This window comes from Sciurus vulgaris (assembly GCF_902686455.1).
Source record: "Sciurus vulgaris genome assembly, chromosome: 2".
Taxonomy (NCBI): domain Eukaryota; kingdom Metazoa; phylum Chordata; class Mammalia; order Rodentia; family Sciuridae; genus Sciurus; species Sciurus vulgaris.
The window spans coordinates 7,337,157-7,350,409 of NC_136462.1; the positions used below are offsets into that span (position 1 = coordinate 7,337,157).

The 13,253-nt window shown below is 59.2% G+C and overlaps 2 protein-coding genes across 8 annotated transcripts in view; both read right to left on the bottom strand.

The window, feature by feature from the left end:
• Positions 1-6,846, bottom strand: part of EML1 (EMAP like 1) — a 162,635-nt gene extending 155,789 nt beyond the window's left edge. Inside the window, exon 1 of one of the 6 annotated variants that reach the window (XM_079129487.1) lies at positions 6,494-6,846. In XM_079129487.1, the coding sequence (XP_078985613.1) occupies positions 6,494-6,551 (58 nt within the window). In that variant the 5' untranslated portion in view covers positions 6,552-6,846. Of the gene's footprint in view, positions 1-4,535; positions 6,412-6,493 lie in introns of those variants that run through there. The other 5 variants (XM_079129481.1, XM_079129483.1, XM_079129479.1 and 2 more) reach the window with 5 other exon arrangements.
• A 4,837-nt stretch (positions 6,847-11,683) lies between these two features.
• Positions 11,684-13,253, bottom strand: part of CYP46A1 (cytochrome P450 family 46 subfamily A member 1) — a 36,935-nt gene continuing 35,365 nt past the window's right edge. Inside the window, exon 16 of one of the 2 annotated variants that reach the window (XM_079127056.1) lies at positions 11,684-13,184. In XM_079127056.1, coding sequence (XP_078983182.1) covers positions 13,014-13,184 — 171 coding nt within the window. In that variant the 3' untranslated portion in view covers positions 11,684-13,013. The remainder of the gene's footprint in view (positions 13,185-13,253) is intronic. The other variant, XM_079127055.1, reaches the window with a different exon arrangement.

A 13,253-nucleotide genomic window follows, 5' to 3' on the forward strand; every position in this document is an offset into this window, starting at 1 on the left:
TCCACAAAGGCACCAAAACATACACTGGAATAAAGACAGCCTTTTTAACAAATGGTGCTGGGGAGACTGGATATCCATTATAGAAGAATGAAACTTGATCCCTCTCTCTCACTCAATGCAAAAGTCCACTCAAAGTGGATCCAAGACCTCAGAACTAGACTAGCAACGTGCAAATGCGAGAAGAAAGCATAAAGGCCCAGGCGGCTTAACAAGACCCTGAAAGCTCAAGAAATAAACCAAGAATCAGTAAGTGGGATGGCATCAAATTAAAAAGCTTCTGCACCACAAAGGAAAGGAGCGTGTGGAGAGACAGACTACAGAACGGGAGAAGACCTTCGCCAGCCACTCCTACCAGAGGATTCACATCCAGAATGTATGAAGAACTCAAAAACTTAACACCCCCCAAAAGATTCCATCAAATGGACAAATGAACCAACAGACATTTCTCAAAAGAATAAATACCAATGACTAACAAACATATGAAAAAATATTCATCCTTAGTAAAGATCCTTAGTAATTAGGGAAATGCAAATCAAAACAACTCTGAGATTTCCTGTCACCCCAGTTAGAATGGCAATCATCAAGAATACAAATAACAATAAATGCTGGTGAGGATGTCGAGAAAGGAACACTTGTACATTGATGGTAGGATCGCAAATTAGGGCAACCACTATGGAAATCAGTACGAGTTTCCTCAAAAGGCTACGAATATAGCCACCATGTCACCCAGCTGTCCCACTCCTTGGTATTTATCCAAAAGAACTAAAATCAGCATACTATAGCAACGCATGCATACCAATGTTTATAGCAGCAAGACTCACAATAGCCAAGTTATGGAACCAGCGTAGGGGTCCCTCAACAGGCAACCGGGTGAGGAAAATGTGGTGTATGTACACGCAGGGTTCCACTTAAGCATGAAGAATGAGATTATGTCCTCTGCTGGTAAATGGAACTGGAACGCATCATGCTAAGTGAAGTAAGCCAGTCTCCCAAAGTCAAGGGCTGAGTATTTTCTCTCATATGTGGAAGCTAGAGAGAAGAAAAAGGAATTTAAAAAGGAGGATCTCATGAAATTAGAAGGGAGACAGTGGAGGCTGGGTGTTGCCCCACCCCACAGAGAAGACAACTGAGGGTCAGCGGCAACGTGTCATGGTGGGCACAGAACCTCCTCTGATCTAGGATTTCCTCCACACTGACTCGCTTTCACAGATGGAACCTGAGCCATTGGCAGGTCTCGTCTGGTCACCCCTAGACTCCTGAAGATGAGCAGCCTGTCCCCTGGGTCTTCCTAATGGGGAGGTGGTCTCTGGCCTCAGCCTCCCCTGCCTTCCCTAGCCCTCTTACCCAGCGATGGCTAGATCTCCATCTAGCCACTGTCACCCATCTCCCAAGTCAGCCCTACGCTCTCGCCTCAGGACCATATGACCTCTCGCCCTCCAGATTCTGTCTCCGGTCCTCCCACCCAGGGCAACGAAGCAATCCAGCTTCAGAGCACTCATTGGCTCCCTACTGCACAAGGGAGGAAGCCTGAGTTTACACAGGAGGAGAAAGAGGGTCAGCCTGCTGGCTGAGCTGTACTCAGGTCAGGGTCTGTCTTTATCAAATCCTCCTCAGCAGAGTGAATGCCCACCCGTCACGGAGTCTCAGAGAGGCTAAGTGAGTTGCCCAAGGCCACAGAGCCAGGGAGCAGCAGAGCAGGGATCCCAACTCTGGGCTGGGATCCACCTACATTCTTTGCTCTCTGAGACACAGCAGCCTGCTCTTTGGCGTTGCTGGAAACCTTCCCGACACCAGGGTGGGCGGGGTGGGGGAGGGGCTGACAGCAGGAAGACCGGCTTCACTTCCTGCAGAGGGGGAAAGGGTACATCTCAAGGTCAAAGGCAGGAAGAGACAATCAACAGACCCAGGATGTGTGGAGCCAGTCCGTCTGCCCCCCCCCCCACCCCACATGGCACGCAGGTGCTAAGCACTTTCAGATCCTGACACCAGACTCAGTGAGGGTCACTGCAAGTCCCCTATTTTACAGATGAGGACACTGAGGCTCAGTAGGTGCCTGCCCTGCACCTCGGAGGCAGAGCTGGGCCTGGAATGCAGGCAACTGTAAAGGACGCGCCTTCACTGGCCACAGTGTGGGCTGGCGGTTCCTGCTATAAATATGGTGCTGACTCCCTGGTAACTCTAGCCTGGTGCTTGCCCTCCCAGGCGCCTGGCCATAAATCCCCGAGTGAGCCCGCCACCTCCTGCTGCGCTCCTACTCTGCGGAATTTTCCCGATGCCCTAACAAGGTACCACATTTTTTTTCCCTACAGGCTCCAAATTATTGTGGGCAGTATTGAGCTAGTTGTCTCTGAAATGAGGGGGGCGATGTGGCAGACAGGAGCCACAGAGCCCTCCAGGAGGCCAGTCCGGCAGGACGGGACCCCCAGGAGAGGGAGCCAGACAGGGCTCTGTGCAAACAGAGTGCAGGAGACTTGCATTCAAATCTCTGCTTTAGCAGATGACCTTGGGCAAGTCCTGTGCCTCTCTGAGTTTGTTTCCTTAACTGCACTCAGCAGCCGGGCTGACATGTCCTCAATGTCCAGGGCACAGCAGATAATTTGGTCCCTTTGTTTCTTTCTCTGGGTGGCAGCTTAACTAGTGGTTGAATAATAATAACTACAGCTAACAAGAAGCTAGGCATTATCTTAAGTGTGTCACAAGATTTCCATCATTTAATTCTTACTGCACCACGAGGAGCTGATGTTCTATTACTGTCCCCGTTTAACAGATGAGAAAACAGAGACACCATGCTCTTGTGTAATCTGCCCAAGGTCACACAGGTTGTGGGTGGAGAACTGAGATGTTCCCGTTTTTGGCACAGGTTCAGGGACTGCTGACAGAAAACAGGTAGAAGCATCTCAGGGCATCCTGAGTCCTGGGCATCAGGCCCCGCAGGCAATGTGCTCCCCCACCAGCCTGCCTGGATTTCAGCAGACCTGGCTCAGTGTTAGGTCCCAAGATCAGAGACAAAGACCACCACACGGATTTTATCACCAAGGAAACCAAGCCCAGAGTTTGCCCAGGGCCACTGTTCTGGCCAGGACAGACAGAGTTGGGATGGAGCCCTGCCCTACCTCCAAACCCAAACACCCCTGTCCTGGGCAGTGAGGGACAGTGAGGCCCACAACTCCCCCCGTCCCCAGGTCACACACAGGCACTCAGCACCCTTTCCATCGACCCGACGGGCTAAATATTGTCCCTGCCTTCCTGAAATACTCATCTTCTTGCGGCTGGCTTTACAAGCTGCTGAAAGCAGGGCCATGTCCCTGGTGAAGGGAGAGTGCTATTCCGGGTGCGCGTCAGGTGTGGGCACGGCCAGCCAGAAGGGGCTGTCTGCCGGCTCCCCCAGCTCTGGCAGCCTGAGCAGCCAGGGAGCAATGCCTGGCAGCTGCAGGGCTGGCGCCTGATGGTAGAGGGCAAGGTGGGGCTGCTTTTGTCCGGGTTCCCCTCCCACGCACACACAGCCAGGCCCAGGCACTGGGACTTGCCCTGCGCTGCACACAACCTACCCCAGCAGCTCCCGAGACGACTTGGCAGGCCCAAGAATCTCCGAGGCAGGGCTTGAGGATAAGGCCTCTGGATCAGAGGCAATCCACGGCTTCCAAAGGAAGCCCCGGCGGGAGAGGTGCCCAGGTCTCCCGTCTCTCTGGGCTTCTGCCCTGGGTGCCCACTTGCCTCGGCACACAGAGCCATGACCGCTCACCATACACCAGGCCCTGGCAAATCCTTTCATACATCATTGCGTTAAATCACCACTGTCTCCATTTACACCTGGGGACACAAGCTCAGAGAAGTGAAGCCACTTGCCCAAGGTCACCCGACCTGGAAACGAAGGAACTGTAATTGAACCCGAAGAGCCCAACTCCAGAGTCCCTACACAACCCCTGGATTTGGTTGTCCACAGCCCCCTCTCTACCCTAGGCTGCTCCAAGGAATGCCTACTTCAGAGCTGGACCAGGGCAGCCAATCACCACCGCAGCCTCTCTCCCAAGAAAAGGTGGAGAGCATGTGGCAGGCCCAGAATCCAACCCCTCTCCACTCCCTTGGTCATTTCTAACCTAGAGGATTCGGGGGCATGGGGAGCTCGCCTCATGCTGGTGGGCAGGGGGCTCAGGAATTCCCAGCCATCTCAGACTCTCACGGAATCTATGAATTGTGCCCCAGTTAAATGTTCACACATGCTCATTTGCACGTGGTGTCAAGGGCCTGTGGCACTCTGAGCCACCTGGGGTCTGGCCAGGTCCAGGTACCTCCCTCCCGTGGCCTGCAACTCCCCTCCCCGGGCTGGCAGCCTGGGACTTCCTGCCCTGGCCGCTGGGAAGCAGAGGTGCGGAAGAACTGGACTTTGAAAGCCAAGCGTTCCCCAGACTTGCTTGTGAGGAAGGGGGCCTGGCTCACAGCTGCCTGCAGCCCACGGGGGCCCAGTGCCCTCCGCGACCGGCGGCTTGGGCTCTGCAACCGGAGCCATGGCGAGTAAATATAGCGCTGCCACTCACCAGCTGAGGGGCCCTCGCCGTCCGACATGGTGCTGAAGATGGGGCAGCCGCTGGCCTCCAGCCTGCAGGGACACTCAGAGTCCTCAGGGGCTGTCACCCACCTGGTAGGATTGGGGCCGCTCCGTGTCCAGCCCCTAGGCAGTGTCCCGCCTCGGCCAGCCTGGCCACCCCCCCATGCTGGGCTGGGCAGATAAGAGCACGCTTCAGTGCCAGGAGCCCGTGCGATTGGTGGATAATTCTGGGCACTGCCCTCCCCTGCCTGGGGCCTCTCCCAGGCAGCCCCGGAATGTTGCTTCAGAAGCTGCTGCACCCCTGGTGCACGGAGGGTCCCCAGGTCCCCAGTTCCTGGGGACTCCAGAATGCCCGCTCGTACTCTGCCTGAGACTGATTCTGCCCACCCAGCCGGGGACATGTCTGGCCATGTGATGCCCCCGCTCAAGCGTGCGGGTACCAGGAGCCACACTGAGTGCTGCTGCTCTTGTCCTGGTCCCTGCATGCTCTCCGGATGGTCACACCATGTCCATGACACGGATGGGGTTAAGTGGCCCACCCAAGGCAATCCGGCCCTGAGGGGTGTGACCAGGACCGGGAGCCAGGCTGTCTGTCTCCAAAGCCATAGAAAGGCCTGACCTGGCCTTTGATTGTTTGGCCAAGAGCAGCCACACTGTGGAGCACCTACTGGGTGCTGACTGCTCCATATGTATGGGGGACAGCAGTGATGGGAAGGGGTCCCCCAGGCAGCCAAGTGATTTTAAGGTGCTCAGACATTTCGGTGAGAGAACACACTCCCACGAGCACTCAGGATGTGCTCACCACGTGCTTGGTTAAGAGCTAGTGCAGCCCCCTTGTTGGTCCCCCTAAGGTGGAGGGCAGGTCCAGCTAAGGGTCAGAGACTCAGAAGCTTCGCCCCAGGGAAATGGTTCTACTGGACACCCAGGTTTGAGGTCCACCCAGTTCTGCTACAGAGCAGAGGGAACCGCGTGACTGACAGAGAAGAGAGAAGAGTTGGTATGACCTCGGGGCAGAGATGCCTGGGCTTCCAGAAGAGCCAGCAATTTAGTTCCCTTGTCATGGGACAAGACAGGTTTTTCAGGGCAGAGGGAATCCAGGAAGAGGGACCAGCAGGCGCAAGGGTCAGAGGTGGCTAAGCTGAAACAAGAGTGTCAGGGATTCCCTGCTGGGGCTGAAGGTGGTGGCAATCCCCAGGGAACCAGGATTGTGCTTGTGGAAGGGAGGCGTTCAGGGCTGGGGAAATCGGGGGCAGATGCTGATGCTGATACTGGGGACAACCAGTCCGGGAAAACGAGAGTGTGAGGAGCATCAGTGCACGGTGCCTAGGCCCCTCCCCCCCGCCCCTCCTCCGGCTTCCCCATCTGGATGCCATCCCAGGACTACTCAGTCCCAGCTGGAAGCCCAGCTGCTCTATGGGCAGGGTGTGTGGGCAGGGCAGCATGGGCACCAGGGGAGAAGCAGATGTGGGTCTCAAGGACAGAAGCCAATTTCCCCCTCAAGATCCTCGCCCCGGGGGATGGGTCCTTGAAGACTAACAGGTGGGGGGTGTCAGATTTCGGATATGGCCCAGGTCAGCAGAGGTGGCACTGTTTCCCCGGTGCAGGGGAATGTCAGGGAAGGGGAGCTGGTGGCCAATGGAACTGTAACCAATTGCAGATATCAGAGGGCACAGGAGGCAGGGGCTGGGGTCAGGCCTGCCTCCTGGGTCCTGCCTTGCTGAATGGCTTTGGGCATGTGACCACCCTTCCACTATGGGTCCCTCTGTTCCCAAATCTGCGGAGAACTAATGAGCCCTCCTGTGTGCCAGGCCATAGGCCAGGCTTGGGAACAGGAAGAACCCCTGGCATTAGGCACGCGCAGGCCCATGTGGCAATGCAGGGTACCTGCTCTGAGCCCCTGGCATGGGCAGATTCCATGGCGGAGCACCCCATGGAACAGTGACTTACCTCCAGGAGCCCCGGGAGACTGCCACAGTCCAGGCCAGGCGCCATGGGTATGCCACATGCCCTGGTGTGGGCTGCAGAAGAGAGATCCCAGGGAGGCCCTCTTCTTGGTCACCACCAGGTGGGCTGCAGACACAGGGCTGGAAGGAGCCCGGTGGCAGACAGACCTGGGTCAAATGCCAGCTCCACCAGCCCTCCCTGGTGATGAGAACAAGCCAGCCCCTGGCCTTGGTTTGCTGCGAGGGGCTGCAATGAAAAGGACACCAGGGCTGAGATGCCACCGAGGGGCCTCCCACCTCCTCACCCTACAGCCGTCTGTCTGTCTGTCCCTTCATTCCCCCCAAACAGACCGGCTGGTGCGTGCTCCTGTGTGTAGTCCACTTCCCCTTCCTGTCCCTGGCCCAAGTCCCTTCCTGTTCTCTGTATTGTGGGAACATGTGTTGCAGGGAAAAAAACAGCTTGGCTGGCCACTCCTGAGGTCACTGCAGCAGCGCAGGCCCCTCACGCCAGCCGAGCATGCAAGTGCATGTGGGGGTGCACTCAGGTGTGAGTATGTGTATGTGCACGGCAGTGTAATAGTGAGCGTGAGAACGTGTGTGTCCCCACGTGAGCACGAGCAGGCACTGTGTAGGAGCTTACGTGCATCAGGAGTGTGCGTGATGTGCATGTTGCTACCAGCTCATCAGAAACCCCAATTCTCCCCAGCAGTCCATGTGCCCACCAGCCCCTGTGGGGTTACAAGTGTCTGATGCCAATTTCAACAACTACTTGGTGGGTGCCCTGACATGGCGGCCCCTACTAGTGCTTGAAGAGTCCTGGGGGCAGCCTCTTGTGTGTGGCTCGTGGCTCATGGGGGTACCACGAGTGGAGAAGCCAAGGTCAAGAAGGAAGGATGGGTGGTCAGAGGACCTCAGTAGAGAGTCCTCCGGGCAGAGACCTGGAGGTGAGGAACAGGCTGGGGCAGCAGGCAGGAGGACAAGGGCTGGTGGAGGGGAAGGGGCTTGGGACACCCCAGGAATGGTGGGAGAACTGGTTTTGCAGGAGCTGGGGCAATCTGACGTGGAACAGGGCGATGGGAGGGGAGACCCATCTCCTAGACACCAGTGGGGCCAGCCCCAAGCTGGGCGTCAAATGAGGCAGGGTTGGAGAGGAGGCCCTGCTCCCATCCCTGCCAATGCACACACTGCCACCACCTCGGGAGTCCCACGTCTCCTCCCTGATGGACACCCCCTTCTTTGTGGGCCTTGGGTTCCCCCTGTAAATAGAGGCAGGACAGTGGGGGAACATGGAGCCTCTGTTGGGGCCTTAGGGCTATGACTGCAAGGCCAGGCCACATTGGGGAACCGCACCCGCTAGGCATGTGGCCTTGAGCAGGCGCCTATGGCTGACGGTGGTGAGGATGGGGTGCCTGGGACTCGTCAGTGCCAGGCCAGTCACGTGCACATGTCTTCCAGTGCCTCAGGCAGAGCAGATGCCTCCTTGCACGCAGCCTCACGAACCATAGCCTCCCAGAGACAGGGACCACAGGAACGTGGGGACATACAGAGATGCTCACACACGGGGGTCCATAGGTGTGGGACTTACACACTCACAGAGTACACACATACATGGACACACAGGGCACACACACACACACACACACACACACACTCCAGCATAGCTTGGGAATTAATCTCCCCCACCCAGCCCAGACACCCCCAAGCTGACCACCACCTGGGTGGTCTTGGACAACCCTCCCAGCCTCCGGGCTCCTGGCCAGGAAAGAGGCCTGGGAGCCCCATCCAGCTGCACTGAGTGTCCCTGGGGTGTGAAGGGTGGGAATCTCCTGGGTCCCCTGGGGCTAACCCCTCATATCTGAGGCAGGGGCAGAGAAGCCACTGTCACTTGGTGAAGGGGGATGGTAGCTGTTGGGGAGGCCTCCCAAGCTCAAACTCCTGGCTTCCATAGCGGGGTGAGGCTCCCAGGGGTGGTGAGGCTGTGCCTCTGTTCTCTGGCCCTGGGAAGGGGCCCGCTTGTCTGTATTACAGGGGCCCTGGTTACAGAGCAGCTGGGCCAGGCTGGCCTCACGGCAGGTATGCCACAGAGGTAAGGGCCACCACCAGCATCTATGCCCCTCCTCACCCAGTGAGGGCTAGCCCTTTCCCTGGCCCCAGAGCCACTCAAGCCACGTAGGCCCTGCCCTTGGAGTGGGCATCGAGGGGCCCATATAGCTGCTTCATCCCTCTGGCCCCCCACGTCAAACCATCAGAGGAGCTGGGCCCAAGGAGAGGAGTGGGAGGGAGATGGGCCCTGGGCCCCTGCCAACCCAGGCTGGACCTGGAACCCTTCCTGGCCCTCTGGAAAGCCAGGTGCTCCTGCTGCAGCTGTCCCCTCCCACGCCCAGGCCCCTCCAGGGTGGGTGTTGCCCAGCAAGCCAGCCCCAGTGGGCCTGGGCCTCCTCCTGGGCCCCCCTGGTCAAGCTGCCCTCTCACTCCCAGGCTGCTCTGGCTATGGGTGGCCACTACCTGGCTGCCTGGGGTCTGTCCGGCCAGCAGGGGCTGCCCAAGGAGGGCAGTGCCAGGCGTAGAGGGTAGTTTCCTAAAGCTTGAAGGACTTTCAGGGAAGCGGCTTGTTCTGAAAGAAATCAGTGTTTTAATGCTCCAGTAAAGGCAGGGCCTCACTTCCCCTCGCTGACCCTGATCAGAGACATGTCCCTCCCTCAGTAGCAAATGTCCCCCTGCCCCAAGTAATCCCAGTGTCTGCCTGACACCCAGTTGGACATCCAGTTACTTTTGGACATTCAGGCAGAGATGGGCAGCTGCCCGAGATCCAGCAGAGGTTGGGGCAGATGTGGATTCAGGAGTCACACAACCCGGGGAATCTGGAGATCCTCCTGACTCTGGACCAGTGTAAAGGACTTAGTGCCCCTAGACCATGCCTGCCAGGAGGAGCCAGCTCAGGCTCCCTGTCAAGCCCCCATCCGGAACCTTCCTAGGTGGGCAGCTAGTTGCTGGGACCATGGGGCAGAGCCTTCAGTCCACCCACACTGGCTCACTGCCTGGGAGAGCCACCAGCCCAGCACCCAGAGCAGAGAGGAAGAAAACTCCCACCTTTCCATGCTAGGTCAAACTCACTCAGCCCTGCAGACCAAGGTCCCTGAGGTCACCCCCAGCCCAGTCTGGGCTACCAGAGAGCTGGGATAGCCGGACCAGTTCAGGGTCCCTCTTCAGGGGTCCCCTGAGAGTTGGAGCAGCTGCGTGCTAAGCAAGCACAAGCGTAGGGAGGCAAGCCCCCAGCCAGGGGTGAAGATCCGAAGCCTTGCGCCTACCCCGCATCCTGACTTCCGGTTTACAGGGGAGAAAAGACCCACTGCCGGTCACAGGGGCGGGCTCGGGACCCTCCGGAGTCGCTGGGGTGGGGAGGCACTCCCGACCTCCCCTTGAGCGTTTCCACCCAAAGCTCTCCCCTCCCCTCCGGTGGCCCGGGTCTGCTCCCGCGCACGGCTCGCCCCTCTGACCGCCTGCCAGCGTCCCACCGCCAGACCTGGACGGTCCCCAGACGCAGTGATGAGGGGCCGCCGAGTGACCACCGCACCCGGCTCGGTGGCCGTGTCCCTGTGCGACCCAGCTCCTGCTCGCCCGGCAATCTCGCCGAGCCTCGGTGCCCCCGCGCCCCGTGACATGGGGACGCCAGACCCACCCCAACCTAGTGGTGAGCGGATGCCCGAGATGGCCGGGGAGGAGGTTCTGCCTTGCGCCCCCTCGCCTCCGCTCCGCCCGCAGGAGGCTGCGCTGGCGTCTGTGGGGCGGGTCCCCCGGGGCCCGTCGGTCCCAATCCGGACCCCGCAGGCAGAAGAAGGCGCCGCCCACTCTGCCTCCGAGCGCTACGCCAGGGCGCCCCCGTGCGGCCCCACGGGGGACTGCAGAAAAGCACTCCCTCTCCTGCAGGTGCCAGGCAGTGAAGACACTAGTAACAGCCAGCAGGTCTTGAGTTGAGCTGAGCTGGCTCGCTCTGTGCCAAGCATCACCCACGTGTGAACGATCTTAACTCCCTTGCCAACCCTCGGAAGTGATTCCTGTTACTTGTCTTCCCTTACAGATGGCGAACTGGGGCCCAAGCAGCATGGCCAGTGACAGACAGATGGCGGCAGGACTCCAGACTGTCTGGCTTCAGAGCCTGTCAGAGCCTGGGGTTCAATCCCACCTGCCCTACCTGGGCCCTCACAGAAAGCTCCACTTGGGCTTGTGGCACCAGCCGGTGCACATGGGGAGCAGCCCTGGGATGCCTAAAAAGAAAAGTTTCTGGTCCCCACCCCAGAGACCAAATCACCCAGCCTGGGTGACTCTTCCATTAAGCTGGGACTGAGAGCACCCTGGCCCACACAGATAGCCCATTCTGTGGCAGAAGAGTGCACTGGATAGTCAGGGTGGCACACTGGCCCAAGGCAGGCAGAGGAGAGCCGGGGTGGGGTGCCAGGCTATCCCTGGCATCTGCCCCTCCAGCCCTTGGGTTCCAGTGCAGAGGGAAAGCTGTGCATGCTGAGCTCATGGCCTGCCTCTGGGTGCACAGGCCATGGGTTGGAGTCTCACCTCCACCATGACCCAATTGTGTCTGTGGCCTTGCTTGCTCCACCTGTGAAATGGCACACACTCATTCTGTCCCTCTGGAGCATTTGAAGAAACAACGTGCAGACTCAGACTCAGCGCTTGCTGGGCATTTGCTACATCAGGAGGCAAGGGGCATCCTGAGGTTCCTGGAAGGAGCTGACTCCCCAGAGGATGCTAGGTTGTGCCCTGCAACACAGAGGCGTGGTGCCTGGGACCCCTCAGTGAGTGGCAAGAGGGGTGCTGTTCTGTGGGGCCACGTCACGCTGTGGCAGGAAGCAGAGCACATGGACTTGGTCGGGGCTGGCATGGGGGTCCTGGTGAACTTCGGGGAAGGACAGTGAGGGAGGTCACAGCAGGGTAGGTGGGGAAGCAGTGCAGGGCTGGGGACCCCACGTGGGGTGGCCATGGGAAGGGGCTGCTTCTGGGCAGGGAGATGACAAGCAAGAGTGGCTTTGGCTAAGCACATAGGCTAAACCCAGGCACACCATTCTCAGAGTGGGTGGGGGTTCTAGGGCCCCCAGGGAGGGATTGGGGAGGGCACAGCTCAATGAGTCTGGCCAGGTGATCAGGTGGTCAGGCGAAGCGCTGAGGAACAGGGGGCCACCCCCAGGCAGACGCTGCAGCTAGAAGGTGCCCAGAGCTGCAACAGAACTCTTGTGTTGGTGCCCACGAATCCCTGGGCTGGGGACAGGAACAGACCAGGAACCCAACATGTGTCTCCTACCAGCGCCCCCAGGTCTGAACGTGTCCCTTCCTCCTCTGAGCCTGTGACCTCATCCCCCAGAGGTGATGTTCAAGACTGTGGCAAGGATCAAAGGAGACAGCATGGCACAAATCCACACCTGCCCTGGGGTGCAGAAGGACCTTCCTGGGGACAGACCCCAGGCAGGGACAATGGGAGTTTCTTGTCTCTGACATAGATAAGCTCCAAAAACTGAAGGAGGAACTTGGGGCAGGTCCTTTTCCCTGGACAGACCCAGAGGACATGTTCTGCCCAGATTTACCGCCCCTTGGCCATCCTAGGCTGGGGAGGAAGGGATGGCGTCTTCCACCCATACACCCTGAGGGTTACAGTCCCCCCACCTGGGGCTGCTGCGATCGCCGCCTCTGGCCAGGCCAGTAGGTGTACACAGGTACATTTGCCTAGCTTCACCAAGGCCCTCCCAGGGAGGCCTGGCCCTGGCCCTTCAAAGCGAGCTCTCAAACCTGCACCCCCAACTTGTCTTTTATACAACGTGGTGAACGGGCTTCCACTAACACAGGGCCTGTCAGTGACCTGGGCGGGCTTCTCTAGGGCCCTTGTGCCAGCCCTTAAAGACCAGTCTCCACAGCTCCCTCCTACAGGTAAGCAAACCCAGGCGAGAGCCCTGGCCCGAGCGGGCCGTTCATTCATGCGGTCAACACACGTTTATTGGCATCGACTCTGTGCAGCCCTGGGTGGCCACAGGGGCTCAGAGGCGAAGCACACACAGACCCTGCCCTGGAGGCACTCACAGCCTGCCAGAGCAGTGGGTCATGTCAGCGGGCACTCACGATACTGTGTGGTCAGTGTGGTGTTAGAGGTAGCACAGGTGACCGAGGGAGCACAGAGGAGGGGCCCCTGGCCCGGCCGGGGGTGGCAGAGAGGGCTTCTCGGGGGAGGTGACACTTGAAGAGGGTCTTAAGGAGTGAGCAAGAGTTAGGGTGACTTGTCTGAGGGAGTGGCCAGTGCAGAGGTTGGAAGGTGGGGAGCCACACTGGCAGCAGCTGGGGTGACGCAGGGCCCAAGAGCTGTGGACAGCGGTGGGGCTGAGGGGAGTGAAGCAGGAGGGGCACAGGGTGCCCTGGGAGCCAGTGCAGAGGGTGCCAGGGGATGGGGCAGGGGTTCAGGTGGGCAGCCATGGCAGCAGAGGAGGGCGGCGGTCCTGGCCCGAGGAGTCCCGTCCTGCCCAGAGCCCTCAGCAGGGCGGGGGCGGAGGCGCCGGCTGCCAGCCGCGAGGCCGCAGGGTGCAGAGCACAGGGTCCAGTGGCTTGAGCGTGGCCTGCTCCTGCAGCCCGAATCGCTGCCCGGGCACCAGCCGGAACTCGAGCCTCTGCAGCAGCTTGGCCATGACCACCTTGACCTCCATCTGGGTGTGGGGGCGGGGGAGTGAGGGCCAAGCCAAGGAAGTGAGGGAGGGAGGGAGGGAGGAAGAGGG